Below are 20,924 nucleotides of genomic sequence, written 5' to 3'. Positions count from 1 at the left end.
TCCCTCCCCGCGAGAGACGGGGTGGGGGGGAACTCTGACGGGGCTCGGGGGTTGCCGGGAGCTGTAGTCCCGGGAGAACTACACGCCCCAGCATGCCCGCTGCTCCACTCAGGCCCGCCGGCCGGGGGTGCTGTTGTGGCGGCGCTCGCGGAGTCACTTGTTCCCTTTCTCCCCGGCGGTTGGGGACAGGGGGAGACTCCCGCGAAGGGGTGTCACGGGACTCCCTGGCAGCAGGCCCGGCCTAGTCACCGCGGCACTCGCAGGGCAGGGCAGGGCCTGCCTCTCGCGGCGGGCTGCGGTGGCCTGGCCGGGCGGTCCCTCAGCCAGCCCCGTCTCCTGCCGTGCGGCGCCTCGGTCAGCGCAGGAGCCGCCCCCGCCCAGTGAGCCGGCCGTGCCTGAGGGTAAGTGCGTCTCTCCGCAGGATCGGGGCCCTGCGGGTGAGGGCCGCGCCGGGCCCGCGTCCTGCGCGTCCGCGGGGCGGGAGCCGTTGTCCTTCCCTCCCCTCTGCTGCAGAGGTGCGGTGCGGCTGCTGCCTGGCGGGGGCGGCTTGCGCTGCTGAGCGCCGGGGGTCCCCGAAGCAGCCTGAGCGGCGCTTCCCGGGTCGGTGAGGTGACCGCCAGGCCGGGGGCCGGCCCGCGACACTGCGAGAGGGGCCAGAGTCGGCGACAAGCTCCATAGTCGCGAAGTACGCGCGTCCGAGGCGGACCTCGCACGTAACGGCAGCCCATAGCTACGGACTGACTCGGTACCCCCGGGAGTTGTCAGCCCGGGGTGTTGTAACCTCCGCTCAGATCAGCGCGCCCGAACTTGGCTTCACGTGCGTTCGTACCTCTCTCTTCCCGACTGTCACTCCCCCGTCACGTTAATTTCACTCTTCTTTCTTAAAATGCCTCTTGCCTTTCGCAGCAGGAGTGCCACGCGCTTTGCAGAATCAAGGCTCTGTTAGCAACACGATCAAAACTCAGATACAGTATCATGTCTCGCAATGTGCTGCACGTACTAAAGGGGAGTTATCCAGCGTTGTGAGCTCACTTATCTATTCAGATCTGAGCTGTTCAGTGCTAGGCTTTTAGATATTCACCATTTATTGAAAATAATCAGGAGGGATTTTATTTTATTTTATTTTGTTTATTGATACATACATATATACAGACCTACTTTGCAATTATAGCATTGGGAGCTATAAAGAAGTCCTGAAAGAGATGCATGCAACTCTGGAACCACAGGTTGCAGACTCCTAAAATAGGCCAAGGATGAAAAGTTCTGCCTGAGACTTTATTGGGGTTTCCTTTAAGGTTATTTATTTTATGTGCTTGGACATATGACATTGATGTGTGGTATTTGGACAGCCATAAAGCTTGACTTCTGGGTCTGTCATTAAAAAATTGTGTGACTCTGCTCATAATTTTGCACAACTTGGAAAATTTAAACAAACAAAATATGTTTAAAAAGAAAACATCCATATTCTCCACTGAAATTACACCTATATGAAATACAATTCTGTAAACTTCCTGTGCAGTTAATTCAGCTAGGTAAAGAGCATCGGCAACTGGCACCCAAGGACAATCTTATTCCAAAATGTAATCCAGGAATAAAGGAACATTCTTGCAAGTTATTAGTGTAGTTATGGATAGCTCTGTTCCAACACAGCCATAAGTAGTTGTCCTCAGTTTTAGACGGAGATAGCGAGCATCTGTAAAACACAGTTTTCAATAGCAGTTTTTTAATTTGACTTTTAACAAGTTAAATTCCCTGTTGTAATTGAACACAAAATGAGTGGCATATAATAAATGTCACCAAAACTGTACTTTGAGAACCATGCTATTGGTAATCTGTGAGCAACAAAATAAAGTGGTACAAAACAGGTCCTTTAGAATTCAGCCATTAAACTTTAAATGAGAAGGACATTCTTCAATGTGTCAAACTAAATGTTCTTGCTCTTTTTTCATGAGTCAAACCTCTTTCCATGGTAGCAGTAGGTTGTTGTTGTTTTTTTCCTGTATCATGAAGCTTGATGAGGAGCCCCTTCCTCAATTTGTTTCTTGTATATTTGAATCCTTTACCTGTTCAGTGGAAGGGACAGGCAGAGAAGAGGGCAAAACAAGAAAGCATGTGAATGCTTGTCAAACACAACAGAGCAGATAGGTCTAATTTTAGACCTTTTCAGCTTTGGCAATCTCTCAAAATACTTACATGAAGGTGGGTTTTTGTTTGTTTTTGTTTTGTTTTTTTGAGCAGATGAATCCTATTAGTGTAATACTAAAGTATAATGTTGGAATGATATGGATTCTAAGTTATGTTGCATGCTCCATTCAAACTTTATGTGAAATTTTGAGGAGTAAGCTTGTGTGATTGCAGCCTTCTGCACTTTAAGTTCCAGACTGTTCTTTCTTGCCACATCCTGTCTACAAAAATAACACATTGGCACCTACTTAGTGCTGGGAATGCTGCTCCTAATAGCTATGTGTCCAGTCCATCTATGGGCAAGGAACAGTATTGCCTTTTTTCCTGCATACCTGCATATTTGCCTTGCTCTGGAATTTAGGAGATCATGTAGTAATGGGTAAGATCATCAAGGAGGAAAAAGCAGCATTGCGAACAACTTGAGATTTGATCACTAGTGAAAGTACAGATATCGGGGGGGTTCTTTTATGCCAAAGAACTTCTGAAAAATAATTTAGAAATGAGATGTGACAAATGCCCTAATATTCCTTTGTAGAAGGGGACGGGGTCCATCTGAGTGATGTTGAAAACGTACTTCCATTTTTTTTTAAAGAAACACATTATTTCAGTGTTTTATTTTTGCAAAGACTTACTGTGCAACACTAACTCGAAAGACCCTCTAGTCTAACCCTAGCCCCATCACAAATACAGCAATTGAACCTTGTTACTTTAGGTGAAGAACTTTGTGCTTAATAAACTGCATGCCATTACGTCCTAAATCTAGCAACATCACCTTGGATTTATTGCTGCTGTCACTTTGTGCATTGTATCCCTCCCCCTTCATCCTATTTTGTAAACTGCTCAGGACAGAGATTGTCTCTTAGCCTTTAGAATATGGCACAATATGGTGCTGATCTTAGTTAGGATGCTTATGTGACCAGGGTCTTATTATTATTTACATTTTAAATTGCAGTGTCCAGTATTTGTAGAAACTGAATTTTCCTTCTTGTTAAAATTATTTTCTATGGGTTTGATGTATTTCAGTCCTTTTGTGTAATAGTGAATTACCATTACATGTAAAATACTGTTTAATTATTATTCCTTTAAAGACTTTTGTATTTTATAAGTAATTAATTCTGTACACATTATATAGGATCCTTTTATCCAGAAAGATCCTAAGATGCATTAGATTTAGTATGAACAGGGCTCACTTAACTTGCCAAAATGGAATGCAATCACCATTGTATGACAGCTGAATTTTCTTAGTGGGGGGGGAACAAACATAAAACAAATGGGAAGCTTTTATAAAAGACATTATAGATGTGAGCTGGAATTTAGCCAGGACCTTCAGGTTAACACTTCAACTTGTGTAAAAATGCACAGGCCTTAAGTGACTAAAAGTGGTCAGGGTCTTGAGTTTGAGATTGCCTTTATGGCTGACAGTTTCACGGCATCGTAATGCTTAGATCCCAGCCACCAACTCAGAGGGAAGAACAGCTTGTCCTAAAGCACCTATGTCACTTCTGTCACCCCTGGGGTTTCTGCTTTGGCTGCAAATAGTGGTCTTCTGTGCAGATATTGACCAGGACTAATAGTGTTTAACTATCATATCTGACAAAATCCCAGCCCCAGGTGGTGTGGTGGCAGGACTAGATAGTGACATTTTTAAACATATTCAGGTTTGTGGGACTAGGGGTGGGAGGGCCTCAGCCCTTCAGTCCATGGAAGGGGATTGGGAGCCATGAACCTGTGGGGCAGCAGGACCCTGAGTGGTGTCTGCTTGACATCCTCAACATTTAAAACAGCCCATTCTGATTTTTTTTCACACACCTTGATTTTGAATTGCAAGTCTCTGCTAGGTGTATCTGAGGATAAAGCAATTCTCCAGAAGCAATCCCTGCATAGCAGATGAAAGCTTGCCAGATCCCTCTGGTTTCTAGAGAATCCTATGTAAGCTGAATCTCCTTGCTGGGATTGCATCAGTCAGGGAGGCCCCTTCCCCCTTTTGATGTGAATATTATAAACTTGAACAGCTGTGCCTGACATGAGTGTGTGTGTGTCGGGGGGAGGAGAGGGGGAGTGTACACTAATCTGTGGTTTCTGTCCTTGAATGTTGCTTGAGCCCTTGGGCTGCTAGGGGTATATGGGAATGGGGAAGGAGCCACATGTGGTTAGGGCAGGGTCTGGTCCTTATAGGGGCTATGGGCGCTTGAAAAGCATCATACTAACCTGATGTGTGTTGCCTTCCTTACAGGGTTATCATGGAACCCAGCCCAGCAGGAGGAGGTGGTGGTCCTGGGGAACCAGCACATGCTGTGGCACTGCTGCGGGGTCTGAGCGCACTGCGCTCTGAGCGGAGCCTGCTTGATGTGACAGTGGTGGCTGGTGGCTGTGAGTTTGGGGCACACCGAGCTGTGCTGGCTGCAGCTTCTGGCTACTTCCGTGCCATGTTTGGTGGGTCGCTACGGGAGTCCCGGGCCGAACGGGTGCGGCTACACGGTGTGGACCCAGAGTGCCTGGCGCTGTTGCTTGACTTTGCCTACACTGGTCGGGTGGGACGGCTGGGCCCAGACATTGCAGAGCGGCTGCTACGTGCTGCCGACCTATTGCAGTTCCCAGCCGTGAAGGAAGCATGTGGCGCTTGGCTGGCCCGGCAGCTGGAGCCAGCCAATGCGCTGGACATGCAAGACTTTGCAGAGGCCTTTTCTTGCCCAGCTCTTGCAGCTGCCGCACACCGCTTTGTGCTGCGTCATGTGGGTGAGCTAAGTGCGCAGTTGGAGCGTCTGCCTTTGGCGAGGCTCATCTCGTACCTGAGGGACGATGAGTTGTGCGTGCCCAAGGAGGAGGCAGCCTTCCAACTGGCACTACGTTGGGTGCGTGCTGACCCTGCTGCCCGTGCCCCACTGCTGCCGCAGCTTTTGGCCCATGTACGCTTGCCCTTTGTACGCCGTTTCTACCTGCTGGCACATGTGGAGGGTGAGCCCTTGGTGGCGCGCTGTCAACCCTGCCTGCGCCTTCTGCGGGAGGCCCGTGACTTCCAGGCTGCCCGCTATGACCGGCACGACCGGGGGCCATGTGCTCGCATGCGGCCGCGACCCTCCACCGGCCTGGCAGAGATCTTGGTGCTCATAGGCGGTTGTGATCGTGATTGTGATGAGCTGGTCACTGTTGATTGTTACAACCCACGCACGGGGCACTGGCGCTACCTGGCCGAGTTTCCTGAGCACTTGGGTGGTGGCTACAGTATAGCAGCGCTGGGCAACGACATCTACGTGACTGGTAAGAACGGAACCGTGTTAGATCTGATGCCCCACAGAGAGTTGGCTGGGGAAAGGGCCACAACTGGGCATTAGTCTGGAAGAAGCCCAGATCTAGAAAGGGATGGGGGGTGACTTCAGGTTTAATGATCAAGGTGCATTGGCAAAGCTGTAGAAAGGCCAAAACTTAGATACTTGAATTTTCAGAGCACTAGTACTTTTATAGAAAGCTCTTCCCTTTGCCATTAGTCCCAGGATGGGCCATTTCTGTCTTTTTCTGTTTGCAGAGTAATGAGATGAGCTTTTGTAATTAGGATGTCTCTTGGAAAGACTCAGGAACTGTTCTGCTACTGAGCTAAATGCCAGGGGAAATGATTTCTTGGCATTTCTAAAAATGTTGAATGAGTGTGTAGCATACATTATAAGCAGACAGACATTCCAACAGCCTGTTTCAAAGGAACCTCGGTGTCTCCACAGTGCAGTAACACTTTGTTCTGTTTGGAGGTTTGCATGCAAGTCTGGGTAAAGATATTTGTTTACGTTCTTATTTAGAAAGACAGTAGGACTGTGGTTCTAAGTGCAGGTTAACGAAGCACATGAGTAAAACTGAAATGGTTTTGTTCTGCTAGGGGTTATAACCTGCTTCATGGTCAGATTTATTCTATGTTGCTAATAGGCTTGGAACTCAGACATTAAGGCTGTGTCTACACTACCACCTTCCTTCGAAGGAAGGATGGTAATTAGGGTGTTGGGAGTTTACTAATGAAGTACTGCCGTGCATAGGCAGCACTTCATTAAGCAAATTCCCCACCGCAGCAGCTCCAAAGTTTTAAACGTCAAAGTACCAGCACACGTCCAGCCACGGCGTACCCTCCGGTACTTCAAAGTACCGAGGCAACTTTGAAGTCCCCCCTCCTGACCCAGCCTGCTCCCAACATTCCCCTGGCCCACAGCTTCTGCACATCCCCCCCGCTCCCAGCACTCCCCTGGCCCTCAGCTCCCTGTACACCTCCTGGCCTGGCCCACTCCTAACGCTCCCTTGGTCCACAGATCCCCACACACCCCCTGGCCTGGGCCGCTACCAATACGCCCCTGGCCTGCAGCTCCCCCGCACACCTCCCGTCGTGGCCCACTCCCAACGCTCCCCCAGCCTGCAGCTCCCCACTCACCCCCACCTGGCCTGGCCCACTCCTAATGCTCCCCCAGCCTACAACTCCCTGCACACACACCCCATCCCAGCCCACTCCCAACTCTCCTCCAGCCCGCAGCTCCCCACACACCTCCCAGCCTGGCCAGCTCCCAATGCTCCCCTGGTCCGCAGCTCCCCATGAACCCCCCTGTCCCGGCCTGCTTCCAGTGCTCCCCCGGTCTGCAGCTCCTCACGCACCCCCCAACCTGGCCTGCTCCTAACGTTCACCCAGCCTGCAGCTCCCCGCACACCCCTTGGCTTGGCCCGCTCCCAACACTCCCCAGCCCACAGCTCCCACACACCCCCCAGTCCAGCCCACTCCTAATGCTTCTGGAGGGCGCCCAGCCTGCAGCTCCCTGCACACCCCCCAGCCCAGCCCACTCCCAACACTCCCCTGGTCTGCAGCTCCTGCGCATCCCCAGCCCAGCTTGCTCCCAGCACTCCCCCAGTTCTCAGCTCCTGTGCATTCCTGGCCCGGCCCAGCCCGCTCCACTCCCAATACCTACCCCAGCCCACCACACCCTCCACAGGTGTCGCTGCTGCAGCCTGGAGGAAGGAGCCGCCACCTCCTCCAGCAGAGCCGCCACCAGGTTTTAACGCTCCCTCCTGCTTTATGGCCCCAAACTGCCCCGAGCCTTTAACCTTCTCCAACCCCCGCCCCACCCAAGGTTCACTTACCATTCAAAAGCAGCAGCATATGCTGCCTCTCCTTTGCCAAGTTAGGAGCACTAGGAGCCAATCAGAGACTTTAACGTGTATTTAATAGGAATTTAGTGTCTCTCTTATGAGTTTTCGCCTATGAGCAGAAAGTTGGGAACCAATTTTGCTGATATAACGAGGGATGAGTGTGTGCTAGATTTGCTCCAGTGATATAGTCATCAACTATTGTAGAAGGCTTTTCTGGCTAATCATTGTTGAAAGTTGTGCTGTATTGCCTCACTGACTCTAAGCCCTCTCTTCGGGGGGGGGGCCTGTAAATAGGAAAGGGAGAAAACAGTTAGGAAGTTATCCAAACCTGGGGTGTGCTTTGAGTTGATAATGTCAGATTTTTTTCTAGGCACCACTTGAGGGAATCTTCTCTGAGATACCGGGAGTAAATGGGAGGCAGACCTACAGGCCTATTTTGAAATTTCCAAACACGTTTGAGGCTGAGTGTTACCTTTAGTTCTAAAATTGTTGTGAAACTGCCATTTTCTTCTGATGTCTAAATATTTTAATAACAAGTAGGCTGGAGGAGTAGCAACATTTATTATAGTATTAGAAAGTAGTAATATTTTTGGATACCCAATAAAGGGCTGAATTATTTTGTAAAACCCCTTCTCTATCTTCTTCCATAACTCCCACATACAGTGGGATGTACTGCAAAATATTTACTTGCTCTTCTGTAGGAGGATCAGATGGGTCAAGGCTCTATGACTGTGTTTGGAGATACAATTCCAGTGTGAATGAGTGGACAGAAGTGTCTCCAATGTTAAAAGCAAGAGAATACCACAGCTCTACAGTCTTGGATGGACTGTTGTATATTATAGCCTCGGACAGCACAGAACGTTATGACCACTCCACAGACACCTGGGAGGCTTTGCAGCCTATGTTGTACCCAATGGACAACTGTTCCACCACATCGTGTCGTGGCAAGCTCTTTGCTATTGGCTCTCTAGCAGGCAAAGAATCCATGGTTATACAATGCTATGACCCTGAGACTGACCTTTGGTCCCTAGTGAACTGTGGACAGCTGCCTCCATGGTCTTTTGCACCAAAAACTGTGACTCTCAATGGACTTATATACTTTGTAAGGTAAGTAATATTGCATCTCCACCTACGGTAGTCTGATTTTTTTTATGTCCACAGTTTGGGATACATCCAGTGTTACAAATCTGGATTGAGAAATCTACTTTGAAGTAGAACCCTTAAGTTCTCTTGGCTTTTAATTCAGTCCTACTATTACTTTAAATGCAAACAATTAAGCACCAAGAAAATATTAACTGGTACAGCAGATAACTTGCACTAGACAGTACTTGGTCCTGCCATGAGGGCAGGGGGCTGAACTCGATGACCCCTCCAGGTCCCTTCCAGTTCTAGCATTCTATGATTGTATGAAATGAGGTAAGAGAATATGGTTTGTTGTTCTTAAGCGAGGTGTTATGTACCATTGCTAGTTGAGTTCTAATGGTTCAAATTCTTCATCTCCCTTTCCCAAGTCTACCAAAAAAGAAAAAAAAAAGATGCTGGATGGATGTTTTTTCTGGTAGCTGTTTATAAGAACAATTTCAGAGCAGTAGGTTCATATACATGGACCCAAAGGGTAACTTATTAATTAAAGCTGCTAACTTTCCGTTTATGGGTTTTTTTCCCTTTATGAAGCGAGAATAAAATCTCTCCCTCGTCTTTGCAACAAACCCTAGTTACAGATATAAATAAAGCATCATACCATACCTGGCCTCTTGGGTTACTTCTATACAGTGTCTTCCATGGCTGGGGCTGTTGATGTGCCAATACTCAGTACCGGCACAAAAAAAGAAGTGCTTCTATTTTAGAAACAACCTTGTCCGGTTCCTCACATCATCATGTGGAATTGTGATTACTCCTGTTTTCCCTCCCAGCACATAAACTGTGTGCTTTCACTTTCATTATTGGAAGTATTTGCCTTGTGCAGCATAGTTAGTTATAGTAAACTTTGTAAATGATGATGTCTTCTCTGTATAAGTAGCTTGACAGAAACTTTAGGATTTTTAAAGCACTATGACTAAAAGGGTTATCTTTGCTCTTCAGCTGATTATATGACACTCCCATTAATATGTTGTTTGAGGTATACAACAGGTGAAAGAAGAGGTCCCCATGTGTTTAAGTTGTGTAAAATGTGTGGATTCTTAGAATTGAGTTAAACAAAAATTATTTATAAATGCTTGACTTCCATGGACCATCTTTCCTGCTATATAGACACCTCTGTTTGGAGATTGCTTTCCAAAGTAACTAACTAAGGAAACTGGTTATAATCCATGTATTTTATGAGCTTGTGCATTTGTTTAACCATAGGGGATAAAAATGATTTACAATTTATAAATGAGGTTTTTGTATTTTAATTTGTATTTTTTGTTTGAATACAGGTTTATTTTAAATAAACCTACATAAAATTGAAATAGACAAGCCTTTGTTAAGGCCTAAACTTGAAGTAATGCATTTAAACCATATTAAAATAATAAGCAGCATGTGCTTGCTGCTGAAATTTTACAGAAATTAAACCATTGAACTGGTGAAAGTAACTGGCTAAGCACTTGTAATTACAGTTTGTTAAAGTGCTTAATCAGCTTTTGAGAGCAATAGGCTCATCTGCAGACGCACAAAGAATATTTTTTGTTTGTTTGGATAGTTCAGTCTGAGTTAAGGAATGAATTGTATGTTCGAAAAAGGAGAAAAAATTGTTTTCTTCCAATCTATCCAAAAAAACTGGGTGTGAGAGTTTCTAGTTCTACAATATTAAAGGACAGTGTGGCCAGAAACAATCCGTTCAGTTTACAAATTACAGATATTACTTTGCTTTAATAAATTAATAAACACAGAACATGTTTCTCATGTATCTGTATACTTAAGGTAGTTTTACTTAACTAATACAAAAATTAAACTGTTGATATTTTTGTACACTTTATTGCATCAGAATTTTCGAATTGAGCTAGATGCTAATTACTGTTTTAACAACTCAACATACAAAATGTAAAATTTAAGAATCAGAATAAATGTAATTTAAGGTTTATATTTACCTAAATAAAGTGTACCAATATACAGATTGAACCTTTTGAATCCAGAACCCTCGGGACTTGCTCCATGCCGGATGAGAGAATTTGCCAGATCATGAGAGGTCAATGTTACCTAGCACATTACCAACCCTTCTACTGCTTAGTGGGCTCTTAAGGCATTTAGGGGTAAAATACAGCTAAATAACAACACAGAACATGGAGAGCCAGGACTGGTGGCTATAAACAAACTCTGTGGGACCACAGGAAACTTGGCCACACCCATGATAAGTGATCTTCCAGCTAACTGCAGTCATGCCAGATTACGGATGTTGCTGGACAAGAGAGTTCTGAACTAGAGAGGCTCACCCTGTAGTATAGCTCGTGGTTAACAAAAAGATGCACCAAATTTAGTGCGAAGGTTATATTTAGTTGCAAATCAATAAGTTTTAATGATTACTCATAATGAAAATCAACTTTCTTTGGGGAAAATAACTAAAGTAGATATGCAAAACAAGATTAATATCCTTAATTTTAAATCAAAGATTTCCTGCTTGGTGATTTAAAATCAAATATTTAAATTGCATTTATTTAAATAAACCCACCCTGTTTTAACTAATAACTATTGTTTATAAACCTGGATTTTGCTGTATACTAACCACACCCTTTCATAAGCAATGATAGCTGCTAAATGGCCATTGGGAGAGGTGAGCCTCTGAGATGTCTGTGAAGACATATATTTTTCACCTTTTTCTTATTTAGGCAAACTCTGTTGCTATTGCTTTGATTGGAATAAGCATTTGATCTTGTTATTTCTCATTACTAGAATGCTTGTCTTACATTGCAAAGGAAATGGTAGTTCCTGGAAAGTCAGTAACAATATCTGAAAAATGCAACACTCATTTCTAATGGTCTTGGACTCACTTTTCTTCCCTTATTCAAATGTTTAAATTTAATCAAATGACTTTATAGACAGAGATTGAATTATCCAGTGAAAGAGTCATCTACCACTTGCAATTAATTCTAGTATAGTGCATATTTTTTAACTTTAAATTCAGTTAACTTAATTCTTGAAACCAACGATTCAGTTAAAATGGAAGCTCAAATTAATTAGTGATTAAACTAAGTAGAAGACTATGTATTTTTAGGTAGTTTTCAGCTTCATTCCTAACAGGACTTTCTTGGATTTACTTTAAGTACTGCTGTGACTGCCCTGACCTTGTAGTCTCCACATTCATATGTCAGCAAATTTCATTTCTGTCACAATAATCCCTCACCTGTCACTGTCACACTCAGCTTTCGTGAGTGGAATGGGTAAAAGAAGCCTTGTGGGATTATAGTGCTTCTGTCAGTTCTTCCATTACAGACCTCTTTCCATCGTTTATTTCCCCCCACCCCACATCTAAACTCGGCGCTGGCCAAAGTCTCAGTTTAACAGGGATCCTTTTAGTATTAATTTTAGGTGGCGAGAGGTTTAAGTCACCCCAGAATATCAGTTATTTTTCCAAGATGTTCTTATGTACCTGACAAAATAATCTGATTTTCTGATATGAATACACATTTTCAGGATATTAATCTGTAATTGGACCCAAAAGTGATTAAATAACATGTTTGACTGGCCTGTAATTATGAGAATAGCACAGTGTGGCTCCTGGGTGTAAAACAAGTAACTGCCTCCTGTTTTATGCAGGTGCCAGGAATAACAATGGGACAGTTGACTTTAGGGGAAGGCAGAAATACAGCCTGGGTGTTCAGGGCTCGTTCTGTCTCCAGTGTATGGTTCACTGCGTCCACAACTAGCTTGCCCAGAGTGGTGATTTTTTCAAAATGAATTCCACCAGAACATTTTTAACAGCAGTTTTGATTGAGGAGGAGCAAGGAAGTGCTGGTACCATTCTTTGGGCACAGGCACCACTTCACAAGTAGTGAAGTCTCATGTGCATAATGATGCAGCCCACTCATAGTACAAAGCTCTTCAGCGTCGGGGCCTGTGCAGGTTTATTGACTTCTGGGCAGGCCATTAACGCTGAGCTATAGGAGCTGGATATTGGAGTTTGGTGTGTGCGCCATATCTCATGTCTTGGTGCAAGTGCCATTTGATCAGTGTGCGCACAAGTTTGTGAATGTAATGGTGGAAGCAAAAGTAGTGCTTCAGGCACTTGTTTGGACTACTTTCACCTGTGCTTGATGAAATGGGGGACCTTTACAGCTCTCTGAATAGTAGTTTCCTTTTGTCTTTTGTAGAGATGATTCTGCTGAAGTGGATGTTTACAATCCAATTAAAAATGAATGGGACAAAATCCCTCCTATGCTTCAGGTAGGATGTTGACAGTGAGTTCATTTTTTAAACTGCTGGAAACAATTCCTTTGGATTATAAACTTCTTGGCATTGGGAAATTACTTATTTACACATGGACACATCACAAAATTAAGTCAATGAATACTAGTAGTTTGTGCAGCACTGTACAGAAAAAGGTAGTCCTTGCTTCAAAGCTCTTGTCATTTAGATAAATTGACAACAGTGGAGGGCTTGTCTTCACTGTGCTTTCGTCCACACTAGAAGGATATAAATTCCAGTGCACACTATGGAGTCATGAACTAACTAGCTTGCTCTGGAAGTTTGCTAGTGTGCATTAACGTAGTATACAACATTACATTAATGCACACAGGAACTAATGTATATTTAAATGGTTTTCTTGTTATACTCAAAGTCCCTCACTTATTTAATCTTGTTTCATGCATTGGCTTTTCTGGTTATGTCCCTTCATACGTCTGTCGGTTTTTTGTATATTCATGCTTCATAATTTAAACTAGCTTTTTCCACTTTTTATGTGACTTGAAGTTGTAGGTCTGAAAATCTCCTGGTTAAGCCAGGGTGGTTCTCTCTAATAATACATACTTTAATTATAGGTTCATGTTGGAGGAAGCTTGGCTGTGCTTGGTGGGAAGCTCTATGTCTCCGGTGGCTATGATAACACATTTGAACTGTCCGACGTGCTGGAAGCGTATGATCCAGAAACTCGAACGTGGAGCATAGTGGGCCGGCTGCCTGAACCCACCTTCTGGCATGGAAGCGTTAGCATATTCCGACAATTCATGCCACAAACAACACAAGAAGACAACAGTATCGCTCTGGATAATGCCATTAACCTAAACAGGCAGCGCCAGAATCTTCATAGTCAGAATCTGAATGAATTACGTTAACAGTAGAAAAACTTCTTTGGGGCTTGCAGTGAATTGATTACAAATAACCAGTGTCACTTTGTAGGAGGGCAGGAGGCAAACTGGTGCTTGGAAACTGAATGGATTGATTAAAAATTGCAAGTAGGGGAGAAGTAAGAATCCTGAAAGATTAATGTGCTGTTGTAGGCACATAGTTGGCAGAAAGTTAGAGGCCTCTTTGGGTGAATTGTCCCACAGCACTTTTCTGTCGGTGAAGAAGGTGCAGCATTAGCCACAGAAAAGCTGCGAGATAACTGTGGAGAAAACAGGTATTTTTAAAAAATCACTTGTTACTCAAGCACCACCAGTACTCTTCCAGGCAGCATTGTGTAGCTTTTGATCAAACAGCGTTTTTTTTTCTTGCCGGGGGAAGGGCGGGAGCATAAGACGGGGGGAAGGGGAGTTATGGAAACACAAGCTAGGGAGGACCAAAGTTCTTTAACACCAAAGGAAACCTGAAAGATGAGAGATTGATTTGATAAGAGATGCCTCCAGATCAAGTGGTCTACTTAGTGCTCCAGAGGAAGATAGACATTTTACCCAGGGCCTTGCCACTATGGTCTGAGGGAAAACTTTTCCACTCTCAAATTGTACATTCATAATAGATGCCCAAATATGGGGATATAAACATCCATCCCTTATTATATGAACACCCAGCATAAATGTCAGTTATTCTTCATAGTTTCATGAAGAACCTGTTACATTGCAGTGGCATATAAAGCTCCAAGTATACATAAGTCACGATATTTGAAATTTCCCCTCCTGCAATCTTTAGGGTATGATCAATTAATTTTTAAAAATGATTACAGCACTGTAACATCATACAGAATAATCATTACCCAAGAAGCTTGCACTTTTATTGGTAGTTGCTAGGAAAATGTTTCCTTAGAAGTTTCCACTTTAAAAATGATTCACATTCACAAACCTAGAGGGAGTGAAATGTCCAATAGATATCAGTTTTTAAGCTAACCTCCATCTGAGAGGAAGAGTGGGGAGAAATTTTAGGGGTAGAAACTCATGGCAAAGATCTCTTGGAGAAGAATATCCTCTTCCATCAACATTCACATTTGGATAACATTTCTGTATATATCTAACTATTTAACCTGCAGTTGAACTTGGCAGAGAAGTCTCTGCAGTATGTTCTTGTCTAGTGAGGTTATTTGTCGTTGTTGATTTTTCCATAAGCTCTGAAGACTTCAGCTTGACTTTTTTTTTTATCAACAGTGGCAGAATTTGTGCTAGTTTAAGCAGATACATCCTTGGTAGTTGTTGGAGACGCTGTAAAATGCAGATTTTCACTATTTAGATGCCAAGGCAATAGATCAGCATAGTAATTTTTAGGAGAGAACGTATTTAAAGGGAGGAAATGTAAAAGAGTTTCCTTGGGAAATGTCTAGTAGATTTGAGCAAAATGATTTATTAGTCATTTGGTATATAGAAAAGTAATTTTGGCTGGCTTCAAACATTTGATAAAGAATGGTGGCTAAGGAAAATTTATGATTCATAAATGGATCAATTTGAATGATAGAACCTTCTAACCTGGTTATTACACCTGAAATTTGACACATTCATCAAAATAATATAAAGCAGCTGTTGACATTTTTGAACAGTTGGTAAATGTCAATCAGGGCCTTTAGTTAGTGCATTGAGACTAATTTGTGTTTATCTCTATTGTCATCTTTGGTAATAAGTAAGTTTTACTTTCACACTTACTGAAGTGATTTGGCAGGCTTAAATTTATTTCCTGTATTTAACCCAAGCAAGCACATTTAAATGGAAGAAGTAGTTTCATGCTAATTCCTTGCTGTACTGTCTGACTGTTCCTACAAATCTCTTAAATTTCAAAAAGCAGTATAGTTTAGCTGAAAATGAGCATTAATGTCCCTTAGGAAAGAATGAAGAAGTGAAACAGCGGTAAGGGTGTAACTGTGCACTTTCTCAGTGGAAAAATACATGAATTTAAACTTCATTTACACATGACAAACCCAGATGTTCAATTCACACATGCTTTAAGTTTCTTCATTTACAAGATGCAGTAGGATATCCTAACTCACTGAGGTGTCTGAGGTTCCCAAAATATGAAGCATTTTCTGCAGCTTGAGTTTGTACTCTCTGGAACACTTCCTCTCTGTTGCATATTTTGAGCAGAGATTCTTCCTGATCTCGATGAATTCTAGCTTCTTCCTGAACTAGATTAACTTTGAAACTTTGATAGGTTATTTGACAGGGTCTTATCAGAATTTAACTTGTGACAGGATTATGGAACAACTAGATTGTGTTAGCGGACTTCAGTCCACCAAAACTCCACAGTGGGTAGAACAAAGATACCACATAAATGAACTTGATAGGTTTGACAAACATCTGTTTTATATTGGAAACTTATGTGCATGTTGCAGGGGAGTCCTAGGGGTCCTGCTCCATAACCTCTTGCTAAAGCTTCATGTCATGAACATCACTGCTGGCAACAGATGGCTGAAGAAGATGATGGCACTCTATCTGTATTAGGCAAAGGAGCGTAGAGTGGGATGTTGCACTTTGACCTTTGGAAGTACAACCAGCTTGAATGAATGAAATGCGAAGAGTTGGGAATACCAATGAATGGACCATTTAGTTGTGTCAGTCAGGCTTTTAGTATTGCAGATTTTATAGTAACTAATATGAAACCTTCTCCCTTAGTTTGGTTGGTTGGTAAGGAAGCAAGAATGTGGAGTACCTTCTTATTTGAGGTTTTCAGCTCTATAAAGGTATTTGTGTTGCTGAATATATAAATTATGTACTCATTTCTAGTTCCAAACAAAAAAGGAGTCATGTAGCACTTTAAAGACTGATCTGAAGAAGTGGAGCTGCTCCATCAGAACTCATCACCTAATAAATTATTTTGTCAGTGTTTAAAGTGCTACATGACTGCTTTTTTGTTTTATGAAGATACAGACTAACAGGGCTGCCCCTCTGTGGTCATTTCTGGCTCCTGTGTTTTCATGCTTATGTTAAGATACAGGACGCATTTTTCCTGTTTTCTTGCACAGATGTCTTTTGTAGAGTGAATTGGTGCAATTTTTTCACCTCTGGCTATAGATCATCAGGGCAATGAGTAATTTGTCCCACAAAAATTAAACTGAAACCTCAAGTCAGTCACTTTTCCACTGAGCCTGTGCAGTTATAATAGAAGTGGTAAACATGACTGATCCTCAGTAGGGTGCAATTATTTTAAGACAAGTGTTCAAGTCCCCCTTAAGATGTGGCGCACTGCTGCCTATGTGGTGGTGTTTAATATAACTTAATTTGCATAGTAGAATAGTAAAGTATTTATGCTGAATTATTAAAGTATTTATGTATATAACATTATCATACTGCAGTGCTTTCTGCTGAACTGTCATCTTGAAGTTCCAGAAGCAGCCAGGTAATCATACCTTTTGTGTTTATTACTTGTTTGTAGACTTTCATTGTGTCCAAACTTTTAAATACCATTCAAACACCATTTGAAGCAAAGGCATTTTACATTGACATGTTTATTCTCATACTCTTATTTTTAAGCTTTATTGACATGTGATCAAGCTAAATAAAACATGTTAATTGTAAATGTTTTGTTCAGCTCTGTGACTGCAGAGAGTTCTAGGTCTGGAAGGGTTAAGATGCATAACATGGCTCTGCCTGCATACACTATTTGTCAAACATTGAAGAGTAGTCTTACTTGCCCCACACAGGAAGTATGATCTAGGAGGTCTTTCTCAAGCTGCCTTACTCGCTGAATATACTGTTTTAACAAAACCCATTTTTGCACCACTCGCTTCCCGCTTTCCTATCACAAATGAACTATGCTAAAATATATTGTGTGGCTGTCACAAGCTGAGTGCTAATACTGCACTTATGTCTTGCTGCCATATATGGTGCCACTTTAAGTGAGTTGGGTAATTGTGTTCAGAGTGGCACTTTTACAATAACCAGAAAATCAGGTTAAGGGGCAAAGCTACTGCATGTCAATTGAGAGAAAACCCTGGAAAAGAGTTGGTGTTCTCTATCTAGGTGTGAAATACTCCAGCATAACTTGGTTGAACTAATGTGCAGTGACACACTTCTTAAAACTAAATCAAAGCAACCTTCAGCCACTGTCTGCAAAAGATTTTGGTGGAAGGTACCAAGGGATTCAAGAAGCAGTTTTTGAAATTCTGCATTCCAGGTGATTGTATCAGTAAAGCTCTTACTGAAGAACCTGAATCTTAAAGTTTGGTGCTTTGTCAACAGCTGTAGTGTTAAAGGACAGAGATAGTCCTTAAAGTCTGACAGCCCTCTATTGTAAAAAACTGATACAAGCCATATAGACAAAGAACTGCTAGATTGCAAAGTTGCTCATCAGCCTCCAACCCTGACTGTTAAACAGCTGAGAACTGGCTTTTTGTGTGGATGTCCATTTTTGCCCCTTATTCCCATTATGGTTGGAATTAGTAACTCACTCTTGCTAGAGGTATGATAACTTGTCATCTCAGCTGTTCTCATATGCACACGATAGTGAGTTTAAAAGCATGAGCATGTGAAGGAAATAGTAAATCATGCAGTCACCTGTTTTAAAGAAATTGAAGACTTATGTCAAGACAATTCAAAGTGCCCTTGTCTGGAGCAAACAGTTGTAGTGCCAAGTCCATTCTAAGATGTTTTCTAAGGATGCTTAATGAGCTAAGCCTGTAGTTTGTGCCTTGTCTACCATGAGGCAGCTTACTCCCTTCTGTAACTCAACCAACACAGTTTAGGAGTAATGATGGTAACAGTCCAAAATGAGGAGTGTGAAGTCCCAGAAGGGTTTGTCAGCAGTAGGGAGAGGGACAGTACCTCTCTGCAGGCAGCCGTCTCTTTACTATGCTGAATCTCCTCTGGCCAAAATGGCAACTTGTAGCTTTAGTATAGGATCGAGGTCCTTGCTTGTGTAGGATTCCAAGTCAAACAAAAACTTAAGATGGCTGAGGAGTTGTCTTTAGAGTAAGGGTGAGAGACAAGGTGAGGAAGGTACTCATACCTCTGTGTTAGCCCCTCTCTCTCTCTCTCTCTCACCAGAAGAAGTCAGTTCAACAAATAGTGCCTCCCACACTTTCTCTCTATCCTGGCCCCAGCCTGGCTAAAAAAGTGCTGCAGGCGTGGAATAGTTACACAATCGCATTTAACAAGCACTGAGCTCCTCTCTCCCTAGAGAACATTTAGGAGTCCTACTGCATTACTCCGGGTGAGAAGCAAACTCACTCATGAAGAGACTAGAGCGAGAGAGCTCAGAGCTTTCACACATCTGCTCTTTCAGGTGTTCCTGTATTTGTCAGTAAGGCTGGGATTTTCACAGTAGTGGGCTTTGTAAAGCCAGACTTTAACATATCTGCATGAGTACTGCCCTAGCAAGACCAAGATCCATGGACTTGTATACAAGCTGTGACCACTATGGCAGCTAAGATTAAGTTTGATTGTTGGAAGGAGTGAAGAGGTTTCATTATATCAAACTGAAACCTACTGGAAGGATGGTTTAAGGGAGGCAGTCTTATTTTTGCCACAGAGCTGGAGGAATATCAGGGGGAGGGGGTTGTACTTTTCTCCAAAACAAATCTTAATTTTTCTGAAAAAAAAATCGAGTAAAGGCTGTATATTTGCAACACCCATAAGGGAATCAAAAACTAATACTATCAGTTACTTTTCTGATTGTCTAGCCCCTCTACCAGCTCAGCACCAAATCAGAAACTGTTCAATTTCAGTACAAAATTATCTTAAATAAAAGAAAGTGGAATTTGAGAACACAGGCTACAAAACACAAACAGCAAGCCCTTGTGTGAACGGTCCAATCTAACACTGCATTTTATTTATTTCAGGGGGGAAGGTATGTACAAGGACATAAGTGCTATGTTTCACAATCTTCAGGGATCGTCGTAGTAATGATAAGAGATTGTTCAATAGCATCTGTCATGGAGAAGGTCTCATTTGAACAGAGTCTCTGTACAGGGATCTCCTCAGCCAGGGAGCTGTGTGAGAGGGATTCCACAACAACTTCTGCTGACCCCACCTCTAATTCATGTGGGGGCTGGAGTGCTACCACAACAGCTTTTTCATCCTCAATTATTAGGTTCCGCAGCTTTCTCTGACGGGGGTTGTAGTTTTCAACCCTGTCGTGAATCTCCATGTGACGCCTCAAGTGGGCCTTTAAAAGAAAAGCAAAGTCCATCATTACCAAGCTAAAACATGCACAAGACAGTCCCCTCTCGGTGAGGAGTGAGGCCCAAGCACCAGGAATACTGGGGGTGTAAAAATTTGCTGCAACACTTGAGTCTAGTTAGTACAAGGGTGGAGAGCGCATGTAGGGAAACAGGAAGACTGAATTCACAACTGTGGTAGACTAGACCCCTTCCTCCCAGAAGCCTACAGGAAAGGGAAAAACAGCAATAGGAAAGCAGACAAAGATAAGGCAGCTCTTTGAGTCTTCTGCCTACCAACACTTTCTCTGTAAAAGAGAAGTAGTATCTGAATCTTTTCTTAAGGGCAGCAGAGCAGTACCACACTGTGGTCACAATGCAGAATTCTAGCTCTGGAGAGGGAACAGCAGATACAGCTAGTAGGAAAAAGTCCCATTTTTGAAATTTTGTAAGCTACTCATTAATTTATCTTCTATCACAGTCATTACCCAAGCTGTGAGCAAAAAGCAGCAGCCTAATGTCACATTAGATTTAGGCTTTGTGACCTGATTTCTTACTATGTTTGCTTCAAATATTCATTAAAGCGTTCTTCTCTTTCTCGGGGGTTTATCTACATCTGATGTGTCGCCTGTCCACAAAAATTTCTTCCTTTGCTCCCCCTGCATCCAACCTCAAAGGACTTGGGTTTTCATAAATGAGATTGTGGTAGTGTTACTGAGGGAAAATTTGGTCAAAGGAGCAGTGTACAGACTGGTATTTCCCTTTTCACCCCAGGCTTAGCAGCTCAGCTACTCCACGTACTACTCTGCTTCATTCCTGTCTGCAATAGAAAGTGAACACGCTTCTGTGCAGGACCTCTGTTTCCCTCACAAAGAAACACAGCACTTTAAGACTAATTCTGTCCCCTCTTCTCTTTCTTGGATGTGCAAATGCGAAACTAGAGACTCAAAGGGGCTTAGGAAAATCCCATACCTGGCGGGTGAACTTGTAACCACATTCAGTACATTCAAACTTCCTCACTCCTTTGTGTCTGCGAACATGGACACGCAACTGTTCAACAGCTGAGAAGGGAAAATTAGAAACTATTAGCCATGGTAACCTGTTTATGGTCTGAACACTACAACAAAGAATCCTTGACTTAAATAATAATAGGCCTGAACTACACTGGAACTGTTATTAGGGCAAAGAACAATCCATGTTTCCTGTA

General features: G+C 43.1%; 2 protein-coding genes across 8 annotated transcripts in view; one reads left to right on the top strand and one right to left on the bottom strand.

The window, feature by feature from the left end:
• Positions 1-126: 126 nt before the first annotated feature.
• Positions 127-16,904, top strand: KLHL21 (kelch like family member 21). Of its 2 annotated transcripts, XM_075018008.1 has the most exons (5): positions 127-401; positions 4,418-5,442; positions 7,998-8,403; positions 12,582-12,654; positions 13,248-16,904. In XM_075018008.1, the coding sequence occupies exons 2-5, from the start codon at positions 4,425-4,427 to the stop codon at positions 13,539-13,541; spliced, it is 1,791 nt and encodes a 596-aa protein (XP_074874109.1). In that variant the 5' UTR covers positions 127-401; positions 4,418-4,424; the 3' UTR covers positions 13,542-16,904. The 2 variants fall into 2 exon arrangements, with proteins under 2 accessions (XP_074874109.1, XP_074874110.1); XM_075018009.1 differs by lacking the exon at positions 12,582-12,654 and having other exon boundaries at positions 13,248-13,526.
• Positions 13,774-20,924, bottom strand: part of ZBTB48 (zinc finger and BTB domain containing 48) — a 22,819-nt gene continuing 15,668 nt past the window's right edge. For all 6 annotated transcript variants that reach the window (XM_075018001.1, XM_075018004.1, XM_075018005.1 and 3 more), the window contains 2 exons: positions 20,690-20,778; positions 13,774-19,725 (listed from right to left, as the gene is read on the bottom strand). In XM_075018001.1, the coding sequence (XP_074874102.1) occupies positions 19,429-19,725; positions 20,690-20,778 (386 nt within the window). In that variant the 3' untranslated portion in view covers positions 13,774-19,428. The remainder of the gene's footprint in view (positions 19,726-20,689; positions 20,779-20,924) is intronic.

This window comes from Carettochelys insculpta, chromosome 23 (genome assembly GCF_033958435.1).
Source record: "Carettochelys insculpta isolate YL-2023 chromosome 23, ASM3395843v1, whole genome shotgun sequence".
Taxonomy (NCBI): domain Eukaryota; kingdom Metazoa; phylum Chordata; order Testudines; family Carettochelyidae; genus Carettochelys; species Carettochelys insculpta.
This window is presented reverse-complemented; position numbering and strand designations above follow the sequence as displayed.

What these genes read in the sequence shown, in the direction of transcription:
- KLHL21 (XM_075018008.1), top strand. Translation starts at nt 4,425, where the DNA reads ATGGAACCCAGCCCAGCAGGAGGAGGTGGTGGTCCTGGGGAACCAGCA. An exon ending in GGACTTATATACTTTGTAAG is followed by an intron (nt 8,404 to 12,581) that starts GTAAGTAATATT and finishes TGTCTTTTGTAG; the next exon opens with AGATGATTCTGCTGAAGTGG. An exon ending in AAATCCCTCCTATGCTTCAG is followed by an intron (nt 12,655 to 13,247) that starts GTAGGATGTTGA and finishes CTTTAATTATAG; the next exon opens with GTTCATGTTGGAGGAAGCTT.